The sequence below is a fragment of the Oncorhynchus mykiss genome, chromosome 6 (assembly GCF_057628025.1).
Source record: "Oncorhynchus mykiss isolate SJ-2025 chromosome 6, ASM5762802v1, whole genome shotgun sequence".
Lineage (NCBI taxonomy): Eukaryota > Metazoa > Chordata > Actinopteri > Salmoniformes > Salmonidae > Oncorhynchus > Oncorhynchus mykiss.
This window is the reverse complement of record NC_143027.1, coordinates 12459081-12479134: the sequence shown is the minus strand read 5'-3', so window position 1 is coordinate 12479134 and position 20054 is coordinate 12459081. Positions and strand designations below refer to the sequence as shown.

Here is a 20054-nt window from a genome sequence, read left to right as displayed (position 1 = left end):
AACGATACACTCACACACCCAAATACATTTAGTGTAAAACGATACACTCACTCCCAAATACATTTAGTGTAAAACGATACACTCACACACCCAAATACATTTAGTGTAAAACGAAACACTCACACTCCCAAATACATTTAGTGTAAAACGATACTCACACTCCCAAATACATTTAGTGTAAAACGATACACTCACACACCCAAATACATTTAGTGTAAAACGATACACTCACACTCCCAAATACATTTAGTGTAAAACGAAACACTCACACACCCAAATACATTTAGTGTAAAACGATACACTCACACACCCAAATACATTTAGTGTAAAACGATACACTCACACTCCCAAATACATTTAGTGTAAAACGATACACTCACACTCCCAAATACATTTAGTGTAAAACGATACACTCACACTCCCAAATACATTTAGTGTAAAACGAAACACTCACACTCCCAAATACATTTAGTGTAAAACGATACACTCACTCCCAAATACATTTAGTGTAAAACGATACTCACACACCCAAATACATTTAGTGTAAAACGATACTCACACACCCAAATACATTTAGTGTAAAACGATACACTCACACTCCCAAATACATTTAGTGTAAAACGATACTCACACACCCAAATACATTTAGTGTAAAACGATACTCACACACCCAAATACATTTAGTGTAAAACGATACACTCACACACCCAAATACATTTAGTGTAAAACGAAACACTCACACTCCCAAATACATTTAGTGTAAAACGATACTCACACTCCCAAATACATTTAGTGTAAAACGATACACTCACACACCCAAATACATTTAGTGTAAAACGATACACTCACTCCCAAATACATTTAGTGTAAAACGATACACTCACACACCCAAATACATTTAGTGTAAAACGAAACACTCACACTCCCAAATACATTTAGTGTAAAACGATACTCACACTCCCAAATACATTTAGTGTAAAACGATACACTCACACACCCAAATACATTTAGTGTAAAACGATACACTCACACTCCCAAATACATTTAGTGTAAAACGAAACACTCACACACCCAAATACATTTAGTGTAAAACGATACACTCACACACCCAAATACATTTAGTGTAAAACGATACACTCACACTCCCAAATACATTTAGTGTAAAACGATACACTCACACTCCCAAATACATTTAGTGTAAAACGATACACTCACACTCCCAAATACATTTAGTGTAAAACGAAACACTCACACTCCCAAATACATTTAGTGTAAAACAATACACTCACACTCCCAAATACATTTAGTGTAAAACGATACACTCACACTCCCAAATACATTTAGTGTAAAACGATACACTCACTCCCAAATACATTTAGTGTAAAACGATACACTCACACTCCCAAATAGATTTAGTGTAAAACGATACACTCACACTCCCAAATACATTTAGTGTAAAACGATACACTCACACTCCCAAATACATTTAGTGTAAAACGATACACTCACACTCCCAAATACATTTAGTGTAAAGCGATACACTCACACACCGTGCTGCATGTGAAGAACACTCTTAAAGCTACTTAGGCCAGACTCTCACAGTGCGGCTGTCCAAGTCCAACAGCTGCTAGAGTTGGTGTTGTTCATCCCAGTCTGTCCAGTTTGACAGCCAAACCCACAATCCTCCAATAATTTACTCTGTAGCCTCCGTCTGTTTAAAACATCCACAGAGGGTGCAGATAGTGCCAGAGGAGTTCTCAAGTGGGGAAATCTAGTCAAATGTCTTCCACATGCTGCTTTTCTCACTTCTCTCTCTACCTCTCTCTCTCTACCTCTCTCTCTCTCTACCTATACCTCTCTCTCTACCTATACCTCTCTCTCTCTCTTTACCTCTCTGTCTCTGTCTGTCTCCCTCTGTCTGTCTCCCTCTGTCTGTCTCTCTCTGTCTGTCTGTCTGTCTGTCTGTCTGTCTCTCTCTCTTTATCTCTTTATCTCTCTCTCTCTGTCTGTCTCTCTCTTTATCTCTCTCTCTCTGTCTGTCTCTCTTTACCTCTCTCAGAGCTGCATCGGTGTGCAGTGTTCTGTCTGCTCCAGGTGGGGGCGGAGATCCACGACACAGACATGGTGATAGTGGACCGGACACTCACCGACATCTGCTTTGACAACACCATAGTGTTGTAAGTCCTATTTGTGTTATGTTGTATCTAAAGCTGTGTTTACACCATTATTGGCAAAATACCTAATCTGATTGGTCAAAAGACCAATTAGTGGAAATACACTGCTCAAAAAAATAAAGGGAACACTAAAATAACACATCCTAGATCTGAATGAATGAAATATTCTTATTAAATACTTTTTTCTTTACATAGTTGAATGTGCTGACAACAAAATCACACAAAAATGATCAATGGAAATCAAATTTATCAACCCATGGAGGTCTGGATTTGGAGTCACACTCAAAATTAAAGTGGAAAACCACACTACAGGCTGATCCAACTTTGATGTAATGTCCTTAAAACAAGTCAAAATGAGGCTCAGTAGTGTGTGTGGCCTCCACGTGCCTGTATGACCTCCCTACAATGCCTGGGCAAGCTCCTGATGAGGTGGCGGATGGTCTCCTGAGGGATCTCCTCCCAGACCTGGACTAAAGCATCCGCCAAATCCTGGACAGTCTGTGGTGCAACGTGGCGTTGGTGGATGGAGCGAGACATGATGTCCCAGATGTGCTCAATTGGATTCAGGTCTGGGGCGGGTCAGTCCATAGCATCAACGCCTTCCTCTTGCAGGAACTGCTGACACACTCCAGCCACATGAGGTCTAGCATTGTCTTGCATTAGGAGGAACCCAGGGCCAATTGCACCAGCATATGGTCTCACAAGGGGTCTGAGGATCTCATCTCGGTACCTAATGGCAGTCAGGCTACCTCTGGCGAGCACATGGAGGTGTGCGGCCCCCCAAAGAAATGCCACCCCACACCATGACTGACCCACCGCCAAACTGGTCATGCTGGAGCATGTTGCAGGCAGCAGAACGTTCTCCACGGCGTCTCCAGACTCTGTCACGTCTGTCACGTGCTCAGTGTGAACCTGCTTTCATCTGTGAAGAGCACAGGGCGCCAGTGGCGAATTTGCCAATCTTGGTGTTCTCTGGCAAATGCCAAACGTCCTGCACGGTGTTGGGCTGTAAGCACAACCCCCACCTGTGGACGTCGGGCCCTCATACCACCCTCATGGAGTCTGTTTCTGACCCTTTGAGCAGACACATGCACATTTGTGGCCTGCCTGAGGTCATTTTGCAGGGCTCTGGCAGTGCTCCTCCTTGCACAAAGGCGGAGGTAGCGGTCCTGCTGCTGGGTTGTTGCCCTCCTACGGCCTCCTCCACGTCTCCTGATGTACTGGCCTGTCTCCTGGTAGCGCCTCCATGCTCTGGACACAATGCTGACAGACACAGCAAACCTTCTTGCCACAGCTCGCATTGATGTGCCATCCTGGATGAGCTGCACTACCTGAGCCACTTGTGTGGGTTGTAGACTCCGTCTCATGCTACCACTAGAGTGAAAGCACCGCCAGCATTCAAAAGTGACCAAAACATCAGCCAGGAAGCATAGGAACTGAGAAGTGGTCTGTGGTCCCCACCTGCAGAACCAATCCTTTATTGGGGGTGTCTTGCTAATTGCCTATAATTTCCACCTGTTGTCTATTCCATTTGCACAACAGCATGTGAAATGTATTGTCATTCAGTGTTGCTTCCTAAGTGGACAGTTTGATTTCACAGAAGTGTGATTGACTTGGAGTTATATTGTGTTGTTTAAGTGTTCCCTTTATTTTCTTGAGCAGTGTATATCAGAATTGGGCTGCCTGTCTAAACACAGCCTTGCTGTCTTATCTTTCATATAGAGAGTGTTGTTTGGTCTGTATAAGGGCATGTTTATTTAATGTCATGATTGTATGATAAAGATAGATAAGATCATGGATATATTTTTTAAATCCTGTGTCAGTTTCTGATACATATATAGTCAAAAGTTTGGACACATCTACTGATTCAAGGGTTTTTCTTTATTTTTACTGTTTTCTACATTGTAGAATAATAGTGAAGACATAAACTATGAAATTACATATATGGAATCATGTAGTAACCAAAAAAGTGTTCAACAAATCTAAATATATTTTATATTTGAGATTCTTCAAAGTAGCCACCCTTTTCCTTGAAGACAGCTTTGCACACTCTCAACCAGCTTCACCTGGAATGCTTTTCCAACCGTCTTGAAGGAGTTCCCACATATGCTGAGCACTTGTTGACTGCTTTTCTTTCACTCTGCAGCCCAAATCTTCCAAAACCATCTCAATATCTCAATTGGGTTTCTGTCGGGTGATTGTGGAGGCCAGGTCATGTGATGCAGCACTCCATCACTCTCCTTCTTGGTAAAATAGCCCTTACACAGCTTGGAGGTGTGTTGGGTCATTGTCCTGTTGAAAAATAAATGATAGTACCACTAAGCGCAAACCAGATGGGATGGCATGTCGCTGCAGAATGCTGTGATAGCCATGCTGGTTAAGTGTGCCTTGAATTCTAAACAAATCACTGACAGTGTCCCCAGCAATGTACCATCACACCTGCGCCTCCATGCTTCACGGTGGGAACCACACATGCGGAGATCATCCGTTCACCTACTCTGCATCTCACAAAGACATGGCGGTTGGAACCAAAAATCTGAAATTTGGACTCATCAGACCAAAGGACAGACTTCAACCAGTCTAATATCCATTGCTTGTGTTTCTTGGCCCAAGCAAGTGTCTTGTTCTTATTGGTGTCCTTTAGTAGTGGTTTCTTTGCAGCAATTCAACCATGAAGGCCTGATTCACACAGTCTCCTCTGAACAGTTGATGTTGATGTGTCTGTTACTTGAACTTTGTGAAGCATTTATTTGGGCTGCAATTTCTGAGGCTGGTAACTATGAATGTATCCTCTGCAGCAGAGGTGACTCTGGGTCTTCCTTTCCTGTGGTGGTCCTCATGAGAGCCAGTTTCATCATAGCGCTTGATGGTTTTTCCGACTTCAGTTGAAGAAACGTTAAAAGTTCTTGACATTTTCCTCATTGACTGACTTCATGTCTTAAAGTAATGATGGACTCGCGTTTCTCTTTGCTTATTTGAGCTGTTCTTGCCATAATATGGACTTGGTATTTTACCAAATAGGGCTATCTTCTGTATACCCCCCTACCGTGTCTCAACACAACTGATTGGCTCAAACACATTAAGAAGGAAAGACATTCCACAAATTAACTTCTAACAAGGAACACCTGTTAATTGAAATGCATTCCAGGTGACTACCTCATGAAGTTGATTGAGAGAATGCCAAGAGTTTGCAAAGCTGTCATCAAGGCAAAGGGTGGTTACTTTGAAGAATCTCAAATATAAAATGTATTTTGATTTAACACTTTGATGATTACTAAATGATTCCGTATGTGTTATTTCATCATTTTGGTGTCTTCACTATTATCCTACCATTTTGGAAATAGTAAAAATAAAGAAAAACCCTTGAATGAGTAGGTGTCCAAACTTTTGACTGGTACTGTACACTGACTGTACAAACCATTACGAACACCTGCTCTTTCCATGACATAGACTGTACAGGTGAATCCAGGTGAAAGCTGTGATCCTTTATTGATGTCCCTTGTTAAATCCACTTCAATCAGTGTAGATGAAGGGGAGGAGACAGGTTAAAGATGAAGGGGAGGAGACAGGTTAAAGGAGGATTTTTAAGCCTTGAGACAATTGAGACATGGATTGTGTTAATGTGTCATTCACCAATTGAGGGTGAATGGGCAAGACACAAATATTTGAGTATGGTAGTAGGTGCCAGGCGCATTGGTTTGTGTTATGAACTGCAATGTTGCTGGGGTTTTCACGCTCAACAGTTTCCCATGTGTATCAAGAATGGTCCACCACCCAAAGGACATCCAGCCAACTTGACACCACTGTCGGAAGAATTGGAGTCAACATGCGCCAGCATCCCTGTGGAACGCTTTCGACACCTTGTAGCCTCTATGACCTGACAAATTGAGTCTGTTCTGAGGGTAAAGGTGTCTGCAACTGAATATTAGGAAGGTGTTCTTAATGTTTGTACACTCAGTGTACATTCTTTGTATGTATAAGTATGTGTTTTCGGTGTGTGACTGTGTGTGTTTGCATATATTTGTTTTTGCTGTGTGCATGTGTGTGCATGCATTTCTATGCACGTATAACTGTATCTCTCCATATGTGTTTGCCGTTTCAAGCAGCGAGGCCAGCCCGGGATTTGAGCTGCGCGTGGAGCTGTACAGCTGCTGTTCAGAGGAGGATTACTCGACAGGGAACACGCCTCGGAAACTAGCCAGCAAACTGAGCAGCTCTCTGGGCCGTTCGGCAGGGAAGAAGCTCCGCGTCGCCATGGACCCTGGAGCCTGCAGCCCCATCAGCAACGGAGGAGGAGCCACACTGCTGCTGCCTCTGCCCACAGTGGTGTGAGTGTTTATGTTGTGTACACACGCTACTTCTGTAGTGATATTCACACATCCTGAGACGTATTTCTAGTCATTCATACAGACACACGTATGCAGTCCTGCAGCGAAACACCCACACAAAGTCACTGACGTAGACACCGACGTGTGTATTTAGTACCACAGTCACACAGCTCACCAGTGCCTCTGCCATGTGTTCTGTTCACAGGGGACCGAAGTACCATCTCCTGGCCCACACCACCCTGTCACTGTCACACGTCCAGGACAGCTTCCGCACACATGACCTCAGCATCTCGGGCAACGGTAGGTCACAGGAGGGATGTGGTTTATCCATGTACAGTAAATATGGGTCAGACTTTTCTTTCTCTCCCTCCCTCTGTTTCGGTACCTCTCGCTCTCTCAGCTCCCCACACCTCTCTGATTCAGAGGGATTGGGTTAAATGCGGAAGACAACATTTTGGTTGAATGCATTGTTGTTCAACCGACTAGATATCCTCTTTCCCATCTCTTTCTCTCTCCATTTTATCCCAGTCCCCCTCCCTCTCCCAGCCACGGTGTTAGCTGACTGACAGTCATTGTCAAGGTCATAGTAATAGATTGGAGTGCTGTGTAAAACTCCAATGATGAGGTGTACAGGGGAGTAGACACCCTGACATGTGCTACAGCTTAATTCATTATTACAGCTGTAATATAGTTTGATGTTGTTAAGGGGCTCACCTTGCAGCTGTGAGACTTTTATTCCCTGCTATTGTGTGTGTGTGTGTGTGTGTGTGTGTGTGTGTGTGTGTGGATGTTTTGTTTCATTCCTTGCTCTCTCTATCCCCCTCTCTGTCTTTCCCTCTAGAGGAGTGTTCACACTGGGTGCCTCTCTACGGCAGTGTGTGTTGTCGCCTGGCTGCCCAGCCTCACTGTATGACCCAACAGATGATGAGCGGCTGCTTGAAGGTCAAGGTGAGGGTGTCTGCGTGTGTTTGGGAGGATAGCAAGGCATGTCTCTCTCTCGCTCTCTAATTAGCGCATCTGTCTCTCACAGCAGTTTGGAGGTGACCCTCAGAGTTGGACAAACGTCTACGGCGTCCTTAAAGGGACAAACCTTTTCTGTTATCACCGGCAAGAGGATGTAGAGGCTAACATACAGCCAGCTTTTACCATTTCCATCAATAAGGTCAGTGGATGAAACAATAAAGCATGCTAGCTGGTGGCCCCTGACCCCACAGCAAAAAGTCCTCATTCAGCTTCAGACAGAGATAGTTTTGTAGAATCATGCATCAATCAGTAGCTCTGACTGCTCTGCTCTCAGGAGGATCAAGCTGAACCCAGTGAGGCGGAACAGGGCACTGCTTCCACCTACTGGTGGGGATGGGGAAATACATTTGGAGTATTGTCTTTAGGGCGACACAATAATATCTCCTTTCTCCTGAAATGTACACTCATTTACTACTTCCCAAAGCATTGGATTGGTGGAGGCATGGGCTACAGGAAGTTTCCACCCATTATACCTGTCCTTTCCTTTCAAATTAGTGAAGGGAAGTGAACATGTGCACACGTTGGGAGGAATGACAGACAACTGGGACGTATTTAACTTATATTTAACTAGACAAGTCAGTTAAGAACCAATTCTTATTTACAATGACGGCCTACCCAGGCCAAACCTGGACCACGCTGGGCCAATTGTGCACCGCCCTATGGGACTCCCAATCACGCCTGGATAGCTGATAACTGGGACAGATTCATGCTTGAGGTTACTTGAGTGGACTTGGCATATATGTCACTCACCGCTCTGCGTGTCAGTAAGTGCATTCACGCACTGTGAGTTGACGAGAAAATCAATGCTTTGATGTTTAAATTCATCTTTTTGGGGAGGTTATTGAATAATTTGATCAAATGCAACATTATTAGCTGATTGTGTGTGTGTATCCGGTGTGTTAGAAGACGAGAATACGGGCGTCGGAGAAGGACCTCCACAATAAGGCTCAGAGCATCTGTATCAGTAACCATTATGGAGGAGAGGAGGTGACACACACACTCTCAGCAGACAGTCGTGAAGACACACACCGCTGGATGGAGGCCTTCTGGCAACAGTTCTATGACATGAGTAAGTAGGCTGATCACATGATTAGGGGCCTGAGTTCTTCATTGGTGAGCTCAGGGAAAAACTCCTGGCCCTAGAGTAGACATACACACCCTACACCATAGGTCCTGATATGCTCTTGTTCATGTGCTCATTGACTCCTGATGTGTCGTTAGTGGTTTTCTCAGGTTGATTGGATGTTGGAAGATGACTGACAGTTTCCTTCTTCCATGCAGGCCAATGGAAGCAGTGCTGTGACGACCTAATGAAGATTGAGCTGCCATCTCCCCGGAAACCAACCCTGGTCACATCGAAACAGGGTTCTCTTTACCATGAAATGGGTAAGACAGCGACACAAATTGCCCAAAATACTTTTTATATGATTCAGTAATATGTTGTGGACACTTAGATTTGAGTTTCTTTCTGCTTTTATTTATTTGTAATAAATCTAGAACATATAGTAATTTGTTAGTTATACGTTTAGGGTTACAAAAATTATAGCTTAATAATAGGTTAATAGGTTTACAAAAACAAATAAATGAAACTGAACAAAAATATATAAATGCAAATTGCAACAATTTCAATGATTTTATTCAGTTACAGTTTATATAAGGACATCAGTCAATAGAAATACATAAAATAGGCACTAATCTATAGATTTCACATGACTGGGCAGGGCGCAGCCATGGGTAGGCCTACACTTGTGGAGTCAAGCCCAGCCAATAAATAAAAAATCCCAAAAATAATGGCTTTATTACAGACAGAAATACTCCTCAATTTCGTCAGCTGTCGGGGTGGCTGGTCTCAGATGATCCCACAGGTAAAGAAGCCAGATGTGGAGGTCCTGGGCGGACGTGGTCTGCGGTTGTGAGACCAGTTGGACGTACTGCCAAATTCTCTAAAACAACCTTGGAGGCGGCTTATGGTAGAGAAATGAACATTAAATTATCTGTCAACAGCTCTGGTGGACATTCCTGCAGTCAGCATGCCAATTGCACACTCCATCAAAACTTGACATCTGTGTCATTGTGTTGTGGACAAAACTCCACATATCTGTGTAATGATCATGCTGTTTAATCATCTTCTTGATATGCCACACCTGTCAGGTGGATGGATTATCTTGGCAAAAGAGAAATGCTCACTACCAGGGATGTAAACAAACGTGTGGGCAAAATCTTAGAGAAACACGCTTTTTGTGCTTGTGGAACATTTCTGGGATTTTTATTTCAGCTCATGAAACATGGGACCAACACTTTAAATTTTGTTCAGTATATTTCCAGAGGATGATCGTCCCCTTAACCGCATGCGTGTTTCTGACTGTTCTAACAGTGGTGGTACATATGCATGAGCTCTCCATCGGACTCTACTCTGAGCTGCCTATTACCGCACTAGCACACCAACCTCTATGCATAATGGATGGAAGTGTTCTTTTCTCTGACGTGCTGACTCTCTCTCTCCCTCTTCCTTTATCTCTCTCTCTCTCATTGTGTGTCTCTCAATCCTTCCTTTTTGGCTATCACCTTCCCTGCCACTCTCCCTTGTTCCTGTCCTCAAATTACATTTCCCCCCCCCCCCCTTTTTTCTACCATTATCATTCTATTCCCATCATTGTTAATTTTACACTCCAATGGAATTCTAATATTCATACATTCTAAATGAACTCCTTTTTACCGTGTTATGCACATCAATTTATTCCCCAAATCATGTATCACAACTTTATTTCACCCTGCCCGTCAATGCACATAAAACCTGCACCCCCCCCCCCCCCCCCCCGGACCCTAGCCCCCCTCACCATCCCGTCCTGTGAGGGTATCTTGCTGCAGGATAATGCTGTGTCTGCTGAGATTCGTGCTCTGCTCTCCTCCTATTACAACGACAGGTGAAGTACCAGTGGGGTCCACTCACACACTGCAGTATTGAACCTGACCCCACCCCCCCCTTCAACTAGCATCACCAAGTCTAGGTCTACCCTCTCTGAACTGTATTCGACTGTCTCAACGTTATTAGGACGGTCTGCCCGGCCACAGTAATGACTTTCCTCTGTTCCTCCTAGTTATTGACACCTCTGATGACATCAGCACGGTGACGGACATCCTGGCGCGGCGGATGCAGGAGCTGGAGCTGAGGAGCCAGCTGGGGACCTCTCCTCCCTGGATGTCCCTGTTCGAGGACTCTCCTGGTTGCCCCCGCACCCACAACCGCCTCCCCCACAGCCCCCTGCGCTGCCCCCGGCCCGGCCTGCTCTCCTCAGAAGCCAGCCTGACCTCGGACAGCGACAGCCCCTGCAGCACCAGTCCTTGCTCCCGCCACAGTGGCTGGGCAGAGCCCCTCTCCCTCTCCTCCCACTCCTCACACTTCCGCCCCCGCACCCTCTCCCTGGACGCCAAGCTCAGCACCCTCAGGGGCAGGGGGTGTGGAGGGGTGTTACAGTGCTCCTGTCAGCCCCCCTCCTCCTCCTCCCTTGCCCCCATCCCAGCCCAACGCGTCCCCCAGGCCACCCTATCCTGCTCCAACTCTACCTCCAGTAACAGCTCCAGCGAGGGCAGCCACAGCCCTGAGTTGTCAGACGGCACCCCTTTCTCACACCCCTCTTCGGCCCGTCAGAGCCTCAGGAACTTGAGGGCTAAACTGGACCCCCGGAATTGGCTCCAGAGCCAGGTATAACCCAGCTCAGACCCCCAAATCACCCAAGGCCCTGGTAAGAACTGACAGGAAGGAAGCCCCCACTTCCTCTCTGATGAAAGGGCCTTGGTATTAACTGGAATGACTTCACTCTAATGACAGGAGAATTGTCAGTGTATGGGAATGTTTAGTATCTGAGTGTGGTCATAGGGTTGTTGGTGTAACTTGTGATCTATTCAAATGGCTAGACCCACTGTCGTCGGTAATGGCAATTAAATCCTGCCAAAAAAAGTCCTCTGAAACTACTAATACACTGATTTGCTTATTGCATGATTGTGCTCGAAGTCAAGGAATGTGTTGTTTCAGATCTTTAAACTGCTCAGAAAGTGAATGAATTTTGAAAACTCAACTTAATGCAACTGTGCTCCCATTAATTTACTGTGCTACTTGTTACTACTACTACTACTGTGATAACATCCGGGTCACTTCCTCTGCTGGGTTTTCAGAACTTCCCCTACATTCATGAACACATTGTAGGCCTAATACACATCAACCAATATTTGAGTTCACCAGGACATTCCGTTAAGAAACTGACTGCAATTATTTGTACCAATGTTTGGAGTAATTATAATGAATTGAAGGAAGCCAAAGGTAATGTACTACATAATCACGAGAAGCCATATTAACTCCTGTGTTACACTGCCTCATTCAAGTACCGTGTGCAAATGAACTGACTTTGAAGAGCGTAGAACCTGGGAATGTGCATACATGGGTGAAGAGTTTTGGAATCCCACAACTCTGACCTCTTAGTTTGTGGTACTACAGTCATAATGTTATGCCCGGCAAACCGGTCTCAGAATTCTGCTGCAATACCATATGAAACATTGTAATCGATCAAGTATGCAATACAGGACATATTGATCTCTAGAAAATATTGTGTTGTGTTTTTTTGTCTTGAAATAGTGTAGTCTTTCACCTAATGCCAAGCAGCTGATTGTATTGGTTAAGTGACGAGGTGGGCAGGGGTAGGTGTGTCTCTGGTCTGTGCAGTAAAGCCTAACAATCCCTGTGCTTCTAATGGACTTTCTAACATGCTACTGTGTCCCAAGGGCTCGCAGCTGGCTCACTCCTTTTTACTCAGAGCAAAACAACCGTACATGCTTCAAAGTGGCATTTGTTACTGTAAAGTTTTTTTGTAATAACTTAACAAAACTAATTTTCTTATACATTATACATGATTGATTTTGTTATAAATACAGCTATATTGATTTATTTTTAACAGATTGCATATCTATAACTGTGTCTAATAGATAACATTGTAATGTTAACCTTGCAAGAGTGTCTTATGTTAGCAGACTGTCTGCATGCACGTCATCCTAGGGAAGGAATAAGAACTGTCAGTCATGTTTTAAATACTGTATTAACATCACAATAATAAATGATGTATCCATTCAGAAACAGCCTGGGATTATTTATTCTGTCATATCTCTCCTTTTTAGTGGAAATGATATACATCGTATAATCCCAGTAGAAATGTCACGTCAGTATGACATGAGGATTAAAGCCATCTCCTAACTCTAGATCAAACACCATGTGCTTTTAGTCAATGTTGACTAACTCTGTGTCAGTTGACCAAAAAACCTATGTCAACATAGACCCATTCTATTGACAGAGCATGCCCACACACTTTATTCAAAATAAATAATAAAACGAGTGCATGCCAAAGTATTTTGTTTTTATACAGTTTAGAGACTGAATTAATATTTCACCCATTTAGAGTTGAAGTCTGAATGTGCTCCAAGAGCCCATTGACCTAGATATCACAATCATTCTCTGCACACGGAATCCAGGGCTGCGTCGCGATTCTCCACCCGTCTCCCAGTGTGCACTTCCACACATTAACAGTCATGGATTTAAAATAATTGTGGTTTGGTAAAATCCTTTGCTAGACAGACTTTCCACCATTGTTAAATCTATGATGTGGAGTGTAAAAGTGCACACTTTGGGAAAAGGGTACACAATTGGGAAGCAGCCAAACTGTCACATGAATCTTTCAATAGGAATTTGTGCTTGTTGAAAATGCCATTTTCACAGTGTTGAAAGTAAAAGGAAAACCACACAGTAACTGGATTGTCTCATTTCAAGAATGTGCTAACACTTTTATTCTATTGCGAGTGTGATGGATTATACAGAGTGGGCTTTTTCTGGATTCAAATGGGGTTTAGGTGGAGGGCATGGCCAATGGTGCAGCTGTTGACTTAATCACTGAAATAAAAGCTAGACAGTCAGAGAGAATACACATTTTTTATTAATGGATTTTGTTGTTTGAGTCACTCAGATGGTATAAACCATGGCAAAATGTGTAGAATTACAGGAACTTTATTATCTTTGAGAACTAACAAATACTTAGAGGCCTTCCTGTTGGCCCCAGTGACTAAATGTAGCTGTTCTAAAGCAAAGTTGCTGCAATTCTACACATTTTGCAATGAGGCTGACTTTTTTTTCTAAGAAAATGTCCTACAATTCTACACATTTTGCCATGGTTTATGCTATCTGAGTGACTCAAACAAAATCCATTAATTAATGTTTTTATTCTCCCTGACTGTCTAGCTTTTATTTCAGTGATTGTTAGTTCTCAAATATAATCCTGTTTACAAATATATAGGCCCATTATCTTTTCTACATACTTTATATCTAGTTTAAGTCAATTAAATTAAATGAAGTTGTATTGGTCACATACACATATTTAGCAATGTTATTGCGGGTGTAGAGAAAATGCTTGTTCCTAGCTCGAACAGTGCAGTAGTATCTAAAAACAATTCACAACAATACACACATCTAGAAGTAAAATAACGGAATTAATAAATATTAGATAACACTGACAAAAAAATCCACCCCCCATTTTTTTTATTTTATTCATAGGCGGCCCAGAAAAAAACTTGGCCCGCCCGAGACTAGTGTTACAAAATATATGAGTCTCCTTCACCAGCTGGCTGTCTCCCTCTCTCTTAGCCTGGGGACAATGTTATAAAAGATACTGATGAGTCATGCCCCCTGTCTGTCTGTCTGCCTGTCTGTCTCTGTGTAGGTGTTGTGCTGTCACATTGTGTCCCCTAAGGGAACTATGTTATTCATCTCTAGTCCAAGCGGGCCTCCCTAAGGTTTCTTAAATATGTTTTAGCCCAGCAATAGCACACCTGATTCAACTACTCAACTAATGATCAAGAGCTTGAGTAGTTGTGGGGACTCCCGAGGTACTGGGGTTAAAAAACACTGTCATGTGAGAGGCTGCCTCATGGGAAAGAGCATTCCAACGATCACACAACTTAATATTTATCTTAATATTACATAATAAACCAGGTTTATTTTCCAGTCTTTAATGAATCCTGTAATAATGTGAATCTCAATAGTCCGTCAATCATTGCATGATGTAATTCAATGGGGGCATTTTGATGAATCATTTAAAATAACATACTTTGGATCACATCAGTTTATAGTAGACAGTACAAGGAAATCCTGTTCATTGAGGGGGTGAATTATATTCCTCACATCCCCCAGCCTAACTCTGCAAAAGATTCAAACTGGGGGTGCCATGTGGCTAGCAGATGCGATATGGCTAGCAGATGCCATGTGGCTAGCAGATGCCATGTGGCTAGCAGATGCCATGTGGCTAGCAGATGCCATGTGTGTTGGCCGCCCGTAGCGCCAATCCGGCCAAGGTCCTCCAGGCAAATGTGGAGAAGCGTGCCGGGCAGGTGCCGGCTCTGTCGATGTACCCCGAGGCGATGTGGTGGAGCCGTTTCGCACCAAAAGTGTGATAGTGTCCAGGCATTACCTGGTCCACCTGCTCACTATCCACCAGCCCCACCAGGCGCTCACAGCTACTGACGTAGTCGCTGACACGGCTGGTGGGCAGCCAGTCGATCATGGCTCCGTCATAGACCACGTCCCCGCTGAACAGCATCTTGTTGTCCCCGTCGTGCAGGCAGATGCTGCCCCGGGAGTGGCCGGGCATGTGCAGCACCTTCAGCTGCCTGTCACCCAGGTTGATGACATCACCTGAGGGAGAGCAAGGAGAGAGAGACGTGGAAAATGGACTCATTGAGCAATAAGATATTCCAACTGCATTGCAGCACTGACACAGCAGAAGTGTATTGACTGGTGTAAAAATGACACAGGGATAGGCCGCTAGGTGGGGAGAGTTTGCTCCAACTTTGTCAAGTGAGCAGCAATGAGTGAAAATGAAACAAGAAGGGACAAAAGACCTGCTATGATGAAGAAAATGGATCAGGAGTGAGAGAGAGTGTGTGTGTGTGTGTGTGTGTGTGTGTGTGTGTGTGTGTGTGTGTGTGTGTGTGTGTGTGTGTGTGTGTGTGTGTGTGTGTGTGTGTGTGTGTGTGTGTGTGTGTGTGTGTCATAAAAAAAAGATAACTTGTGGTCTGATCTCTGTGGATGTGAATGAAAATGAGGACGTTCTCCCTGTCAGGCTCTGTAGTTATTCAGTATGGCTGGGTCTAGGCTGCTGTACTTCCCTGGCTGAAATAAAATCCATCAAAGTTATGGGCTGAGTATGAAAACAGCATCTCTGCAGATACAGGCATACTGCAGAATAACAACCACTAATGCTATTTGTGAGCCACTGTCATTCACACATTAAAGCCATGACCTTAAATAATCCCTCCTATGGGACCCATTGTAAGCAACAACATTGTACAGTTCATGTAACCGAGTCAAACTGATGTAGGGAGTGAAACGTCATCTTAACAATGTGCAGCCAGAGACTCAACAATAGGCCTTTTTGAAGCTCTGACTTCTATTGAGAGAGTATGATGAGATTGACTATACAGTTAGAAAACTGTATAAAATAGGGGTGGATCATGCTTGATGTGAGGCTGTGTGTGTGTGTGTGTGTGTGTGTGTGTGTGTGTGTGTGTGTGTGTGTGTGTGTGTGTGTGTGCGTGTGTTCTTGCATGTGTTCGCTTGCATGCGCACCTGTGCACGAGTGTGTGTGTGTGTGTGTGTGTGTGTGTGTGTGTGTGTGTGTGTGTGTGTGAGTGAGTTGGGAGGTCAGTGTTGGTGCCCTGCCAAGTCTACTCTGCAGTATACATTTCCCTATGGGATGCAGCTTAATGTGAAAGCGGATTCCAATGCAATGTTGATTTTTTGTAACAAGGGGCAAATCCACATCCTTTAAGGACTGTGTAATTACATTCATATTGACCATATCCTTCTCTCAAATCCATATCATGCATTAGAGACTGAACACAGCAAATGGTCTTTCAGATTACTGGTAACAATCATGCCACCACATTGGTGTACCATAACCACTAGATTGTATGGTTTGGTTATTACCTTCTTGTAGTATGTGTGTTGGTTGTACAGCCTTGACTCTGTATCCTCTGGCCCTCCATCCTGGCCAGGGAGCTTGGACTATCTCTCTGTCAGACAGCCACGTAACGGTCTCGAAGTTGTCTCCGTTGGCCAGTGCATCAACCTCTGCACTGTGGACTCCCACCTGTTGGAACTGATGCAGACCACCTGAGTGGTCGAAGTGGGCGTGGGTGGCGATCGCCAAAATGGGGTTCTTTCGCTGCGGGTCGTCTCCAAGCAGACCTTTGGTGTTAATGTAATCTGGTAAACTCCTCAACCCCAAGCCTGTGTCTATCACTACATCTTGGTGAGATCCTCGAAGGAGCCAAATATTTGCTCTGTTTGACGATTCAAAAAACTTCTCCTGGATCCAGTACAGACCTTCTCCGATGGATTTGTGCGCGTACCAGTCCGTTGCAGACATCCCAGTTCATGCACTTGGCGTAATAATCAAATATGTTATGCGGTCAATTTTGTAGCTGCACACTGGTACTATAATATCAATATATTGTTGTGGGAGGAACGCATGTTGACTGAACGAATATAATGTGAAACCAAACACTAATTGTCAGCTAAGAACACACCCACCATGTCGTCATAAAAACCATGCCCTTGAATGCATCGCTACAAAGCATCAGTTGTGTGCGGAGGAGAACGGTTTCCATCCGATTGAACCTGCTCTAAACTCCCCCCCGAACCGCGATTGACCAACCAGAGCTTACCGTAAACCAGCCACTCAGACCTCGGACACTTTTCGCAAAGAATCTCCATTGCGCCTTTGGCCTACACTTGCGGTCCAAACACTTAAAACACTCACCCTCGCCCACTTACCCTCGCCTTATGCCCTTGGGGGAATCCCCGTCGCCATCTTGAAGGGCAGTCCAAATGGTTAGCCAAGCAAGGGAAGTTTGCAACGTAAGCCCTCCAGCCCTGGTATGTAGTCCAAACACTTAAAAGACACACACTATCCACACAGTCCCTTGTTTATTGTAATTTGTATTATTTTTATTAACAACAAATCAATACAGAAAGTACATGGGTATTATCAATAAAACCGTTCCAATAAGGCATGACATAAGGTATCCTGCTGAAACAAGGTTCGTACTGCTCTGTTGTTAAATGGACCCAAAATAAACAAATCTTTCCTACTGATGAGTCAACAGGGTTAATGGAAGGTAGGTTCTCAGGGTCAGATCTTGACACGTTCCTGAAGAATAAAGGCATCTAAAACAATTGTACAATCTTTAGGTGTTACAGGGATCTTGTAAAGTGATAAGAATTCCTTATAACCAAGTAAAAAACACCTCTACATTTACAAGTTGGCTCACCAATAGGATATTATTTCAGAACCAATATTCTAAAAACAAAGTATTTTTATACAATAATACAGATTATTCCCAAATAATATCTGTGTAGAGAGAAATTGTGCTTATAAATTAAGGACCGTGACAAGTAAACCTGCCAATGAAAATCAGTTTCACTTTGTCAATATTATAATTGCAAACCAGCATGAAGTTAAGGCCACCAAAAGTAAAGAAGACATGATGAGGAATAAAATTCCACATAGAAGTGGGTCTTCTTAGGAATTGTTTTATCCAATTGATCTTAAAAGTATTATTTAAGGTAGTAAAGTCCAGAAATTTCAGCCCACCATACTCATACTGTACTTGTTTTCCTAATGTACTTTTCTTAGCGGATGTACAATTGTCGCAAATGTAATTATGGGGATTTTCAGTCCCCGGAGTGAACATAATTGTACACTCGCAAACCCGACTGAAAAAGAGGGCTGAGGGGCTTATGTTGCAAACTTCCCTTGCTTGGCTAATCATTTGGACCGCCCTCCTTGGGATGATGGTTTGTCTTTTAAGTGTTTGGACCGCAACCAGGGAGAAATATTTTTCAAGGGAACATAAAATTGTAAAACGGTGTGCCTGGGGCACATGTAGTACTGACAGTTGGTACCTGGAGAGGTTAGAGGGTGGTGTCTTTTATATATATATATATATATATATATATATATATATATATATACAGTGGCGGTTTTAGCTTGTAAATCTTGGTGGGGCAAAACAAAAAAAATGTGTAGTGTCAACACAACACTAAACAATACATTCATTGCACTGTAACGGTGACAAACGGTGTCCACAAACTGTTAGGGCCTACATAAAGCTGTCCCAACATCTTACCACTGCTGCACCTGGCTATCAGCGGAGCCTTGTCTGACAGCTAAACAGTTAATTCAGCCTCATTTACTGCCTTTTAAAAAACATAGCTGATATGGCTGACTTGCTTAAACAAATGTGGTTTCTAATGACAGTTGAGATGTACAAACTATGGCATAAGGGGACAACAAGCTGATAAGAGGCAATCCGTAATTTCGATTAAGACATTAATGAGCGAGCTAGGACGGACATAGTCAATATAACTATTTGTTTAGCACTTTTGAAATGTACAGCGACAGAATTCAGAACATGGGCCGCTCTTACAATGTTCTCCCTGTACACCAAGTCAGAACCATAGGATAAATAAAGGGGTCATATAAGCAGACAATGAAAGCTCTTACAATATTTGATGATTACATTTCTCTAAAACAGGTTATAAAAAATCTAATTTTATTGGTCACATACAAGTGATTAGCAGATGTTATTGCGGGTGTAGCGAAATGCTTGTGCTTCTATCTCCGACAGTGCAGTAATATCTAACAGTAATATCTAACAAATTACACAACATATACCCAATACACACAAATATAAGTAGGAATGAATTAAGACTATATACATATGGACGAGCGATGTCAGAGCGAAACGGACTAACATACAGTAGAACAGTATAGAATACAGTATATATATATATATATATATATGAGATGAGTAATGCAAGATATGTAAACATTATTGAGTGAATGAGATACCGTAGAATAGTATAGAAAACAGTATAAACAGTGGGGAGTACTATTCTACGGTATCTTAGTCACTAAATGTTTGCATATCTGGCATTACTCATCTCATATGTACAGTGGGGAGAACAAGTATTTGATACACTGCCGATTTTGCAGGTTTTCCTACTTACAAAGCATGTAGAGGTCTGTAATTTTTATCATAGGTACACTTCAACTGTGAGAGGCGGAATCTAAAACAAAAATCCAGAAAATCACATTGTATGATTTTTAAGTAATTCATTTGCATTTTATTGCATGACATAAGTATTTGATACATCAGAAAAGCAGAACTTAATATTTGGTACAGAAACCTTTGTTTGCAATTACAGAGATCATACGTTTCCTGTAGTTCTTGACCAGGTTTGCACACACTGCAGCAGGGATTTTGGCCCACTCCTCCATACAGACCAGACCTTCTCCAGATCCTTCAGGTTTCAGGGCTGTCGCTGGGCAATACAGACTTTCAGCTCCCTCCAAAGATTTTCTATTGGGTTCAGGTCTGGAGACTGGCTAGGCCACTCCAGGACCTTGAGATGCTTCTTGCGGAGCCACTC

The 20054-nt window shown here is 43.2% G+C and overlaps 2 protein-coding genes across 42 annotated transcripts in view; one reads left to right on the top strand and one right to left on the bottom strand.

Moving 5' to 3' along the window:
* rtkna (rhotekin a) overlaps positions 1 to 12650 on the top strand; it is a 102909-nt gene extending 90259 nt beyond the window's left edge. For 3 of the 41 annotated variants that reach the window (XM_090239297.1, XM_090239292.1, XM_090239306.1), the window contains exons 5-13: positions 2060 to 2177; positions 6281 to 6502; positions 6708 to 6802; positions 7344 to 7450; positions 7536 to 7664; positions 8432 to 8594; positions 8807 to 8911; positions 10353 to 10449; positions 10624 to 12650. In XM_090239297.1, coding sequence (XP_090095423.1) covers positions 2060 to 2177; positions 6281 to 6502; positions 6708 to 6802; positions 7344 to 7450; positions 7536 to 7664; positions 8432 to 8594; positions 8807 to 8911; positions 10353 to 10449; positions 10624 to 10630 — 1043 coding nt within the window. In that variant the 3' untranslated portion in view covers positions 10631 to 12650. Of the gene's footprint in view, positions 1 to 2059; positions 2178 to 6277; positions 6503 to 6707; positions 6803 to 7343; positions 7451 to 7532; positions 7665 to 8428; positions 8595 to 8806; positions 8912 to 10352; positions 10450 to 10623 lie in introns of all 41 variants that reach the window. The other 38 variants (XM_090239285.1, XM_090239289.1, XM_090239299.1 and 35 more) reach the window with 15 other exon arrangements.
* Positions 12651 to 14763: 2113 nt separating this feature from the next.
* On the bottom strand, positions 14764 to 17109 carry LOC110525282 (acyl-coenzyme A thioesterase MBLAC2-like). The gene is made up of 2 exons (XM_090239307.1): positions 16545 to 17109; positions 14764 to 15251 (listed from the first exon to the last, which is right to left on the bottom strand). Exons 1-2 carry the CDS (start codon positions 16984 to 16986, stop codon positions 14863 to 14865), a joined length of 831 nt encoding a protein of 276 aa, XP_090095433.1. The 5' UTR covers positions 16987 to 17109; the 3' UTR covers positions 14764 to 14862.
* Positions 17110 to 20054: the final 2945 nt, after the last annotated feature.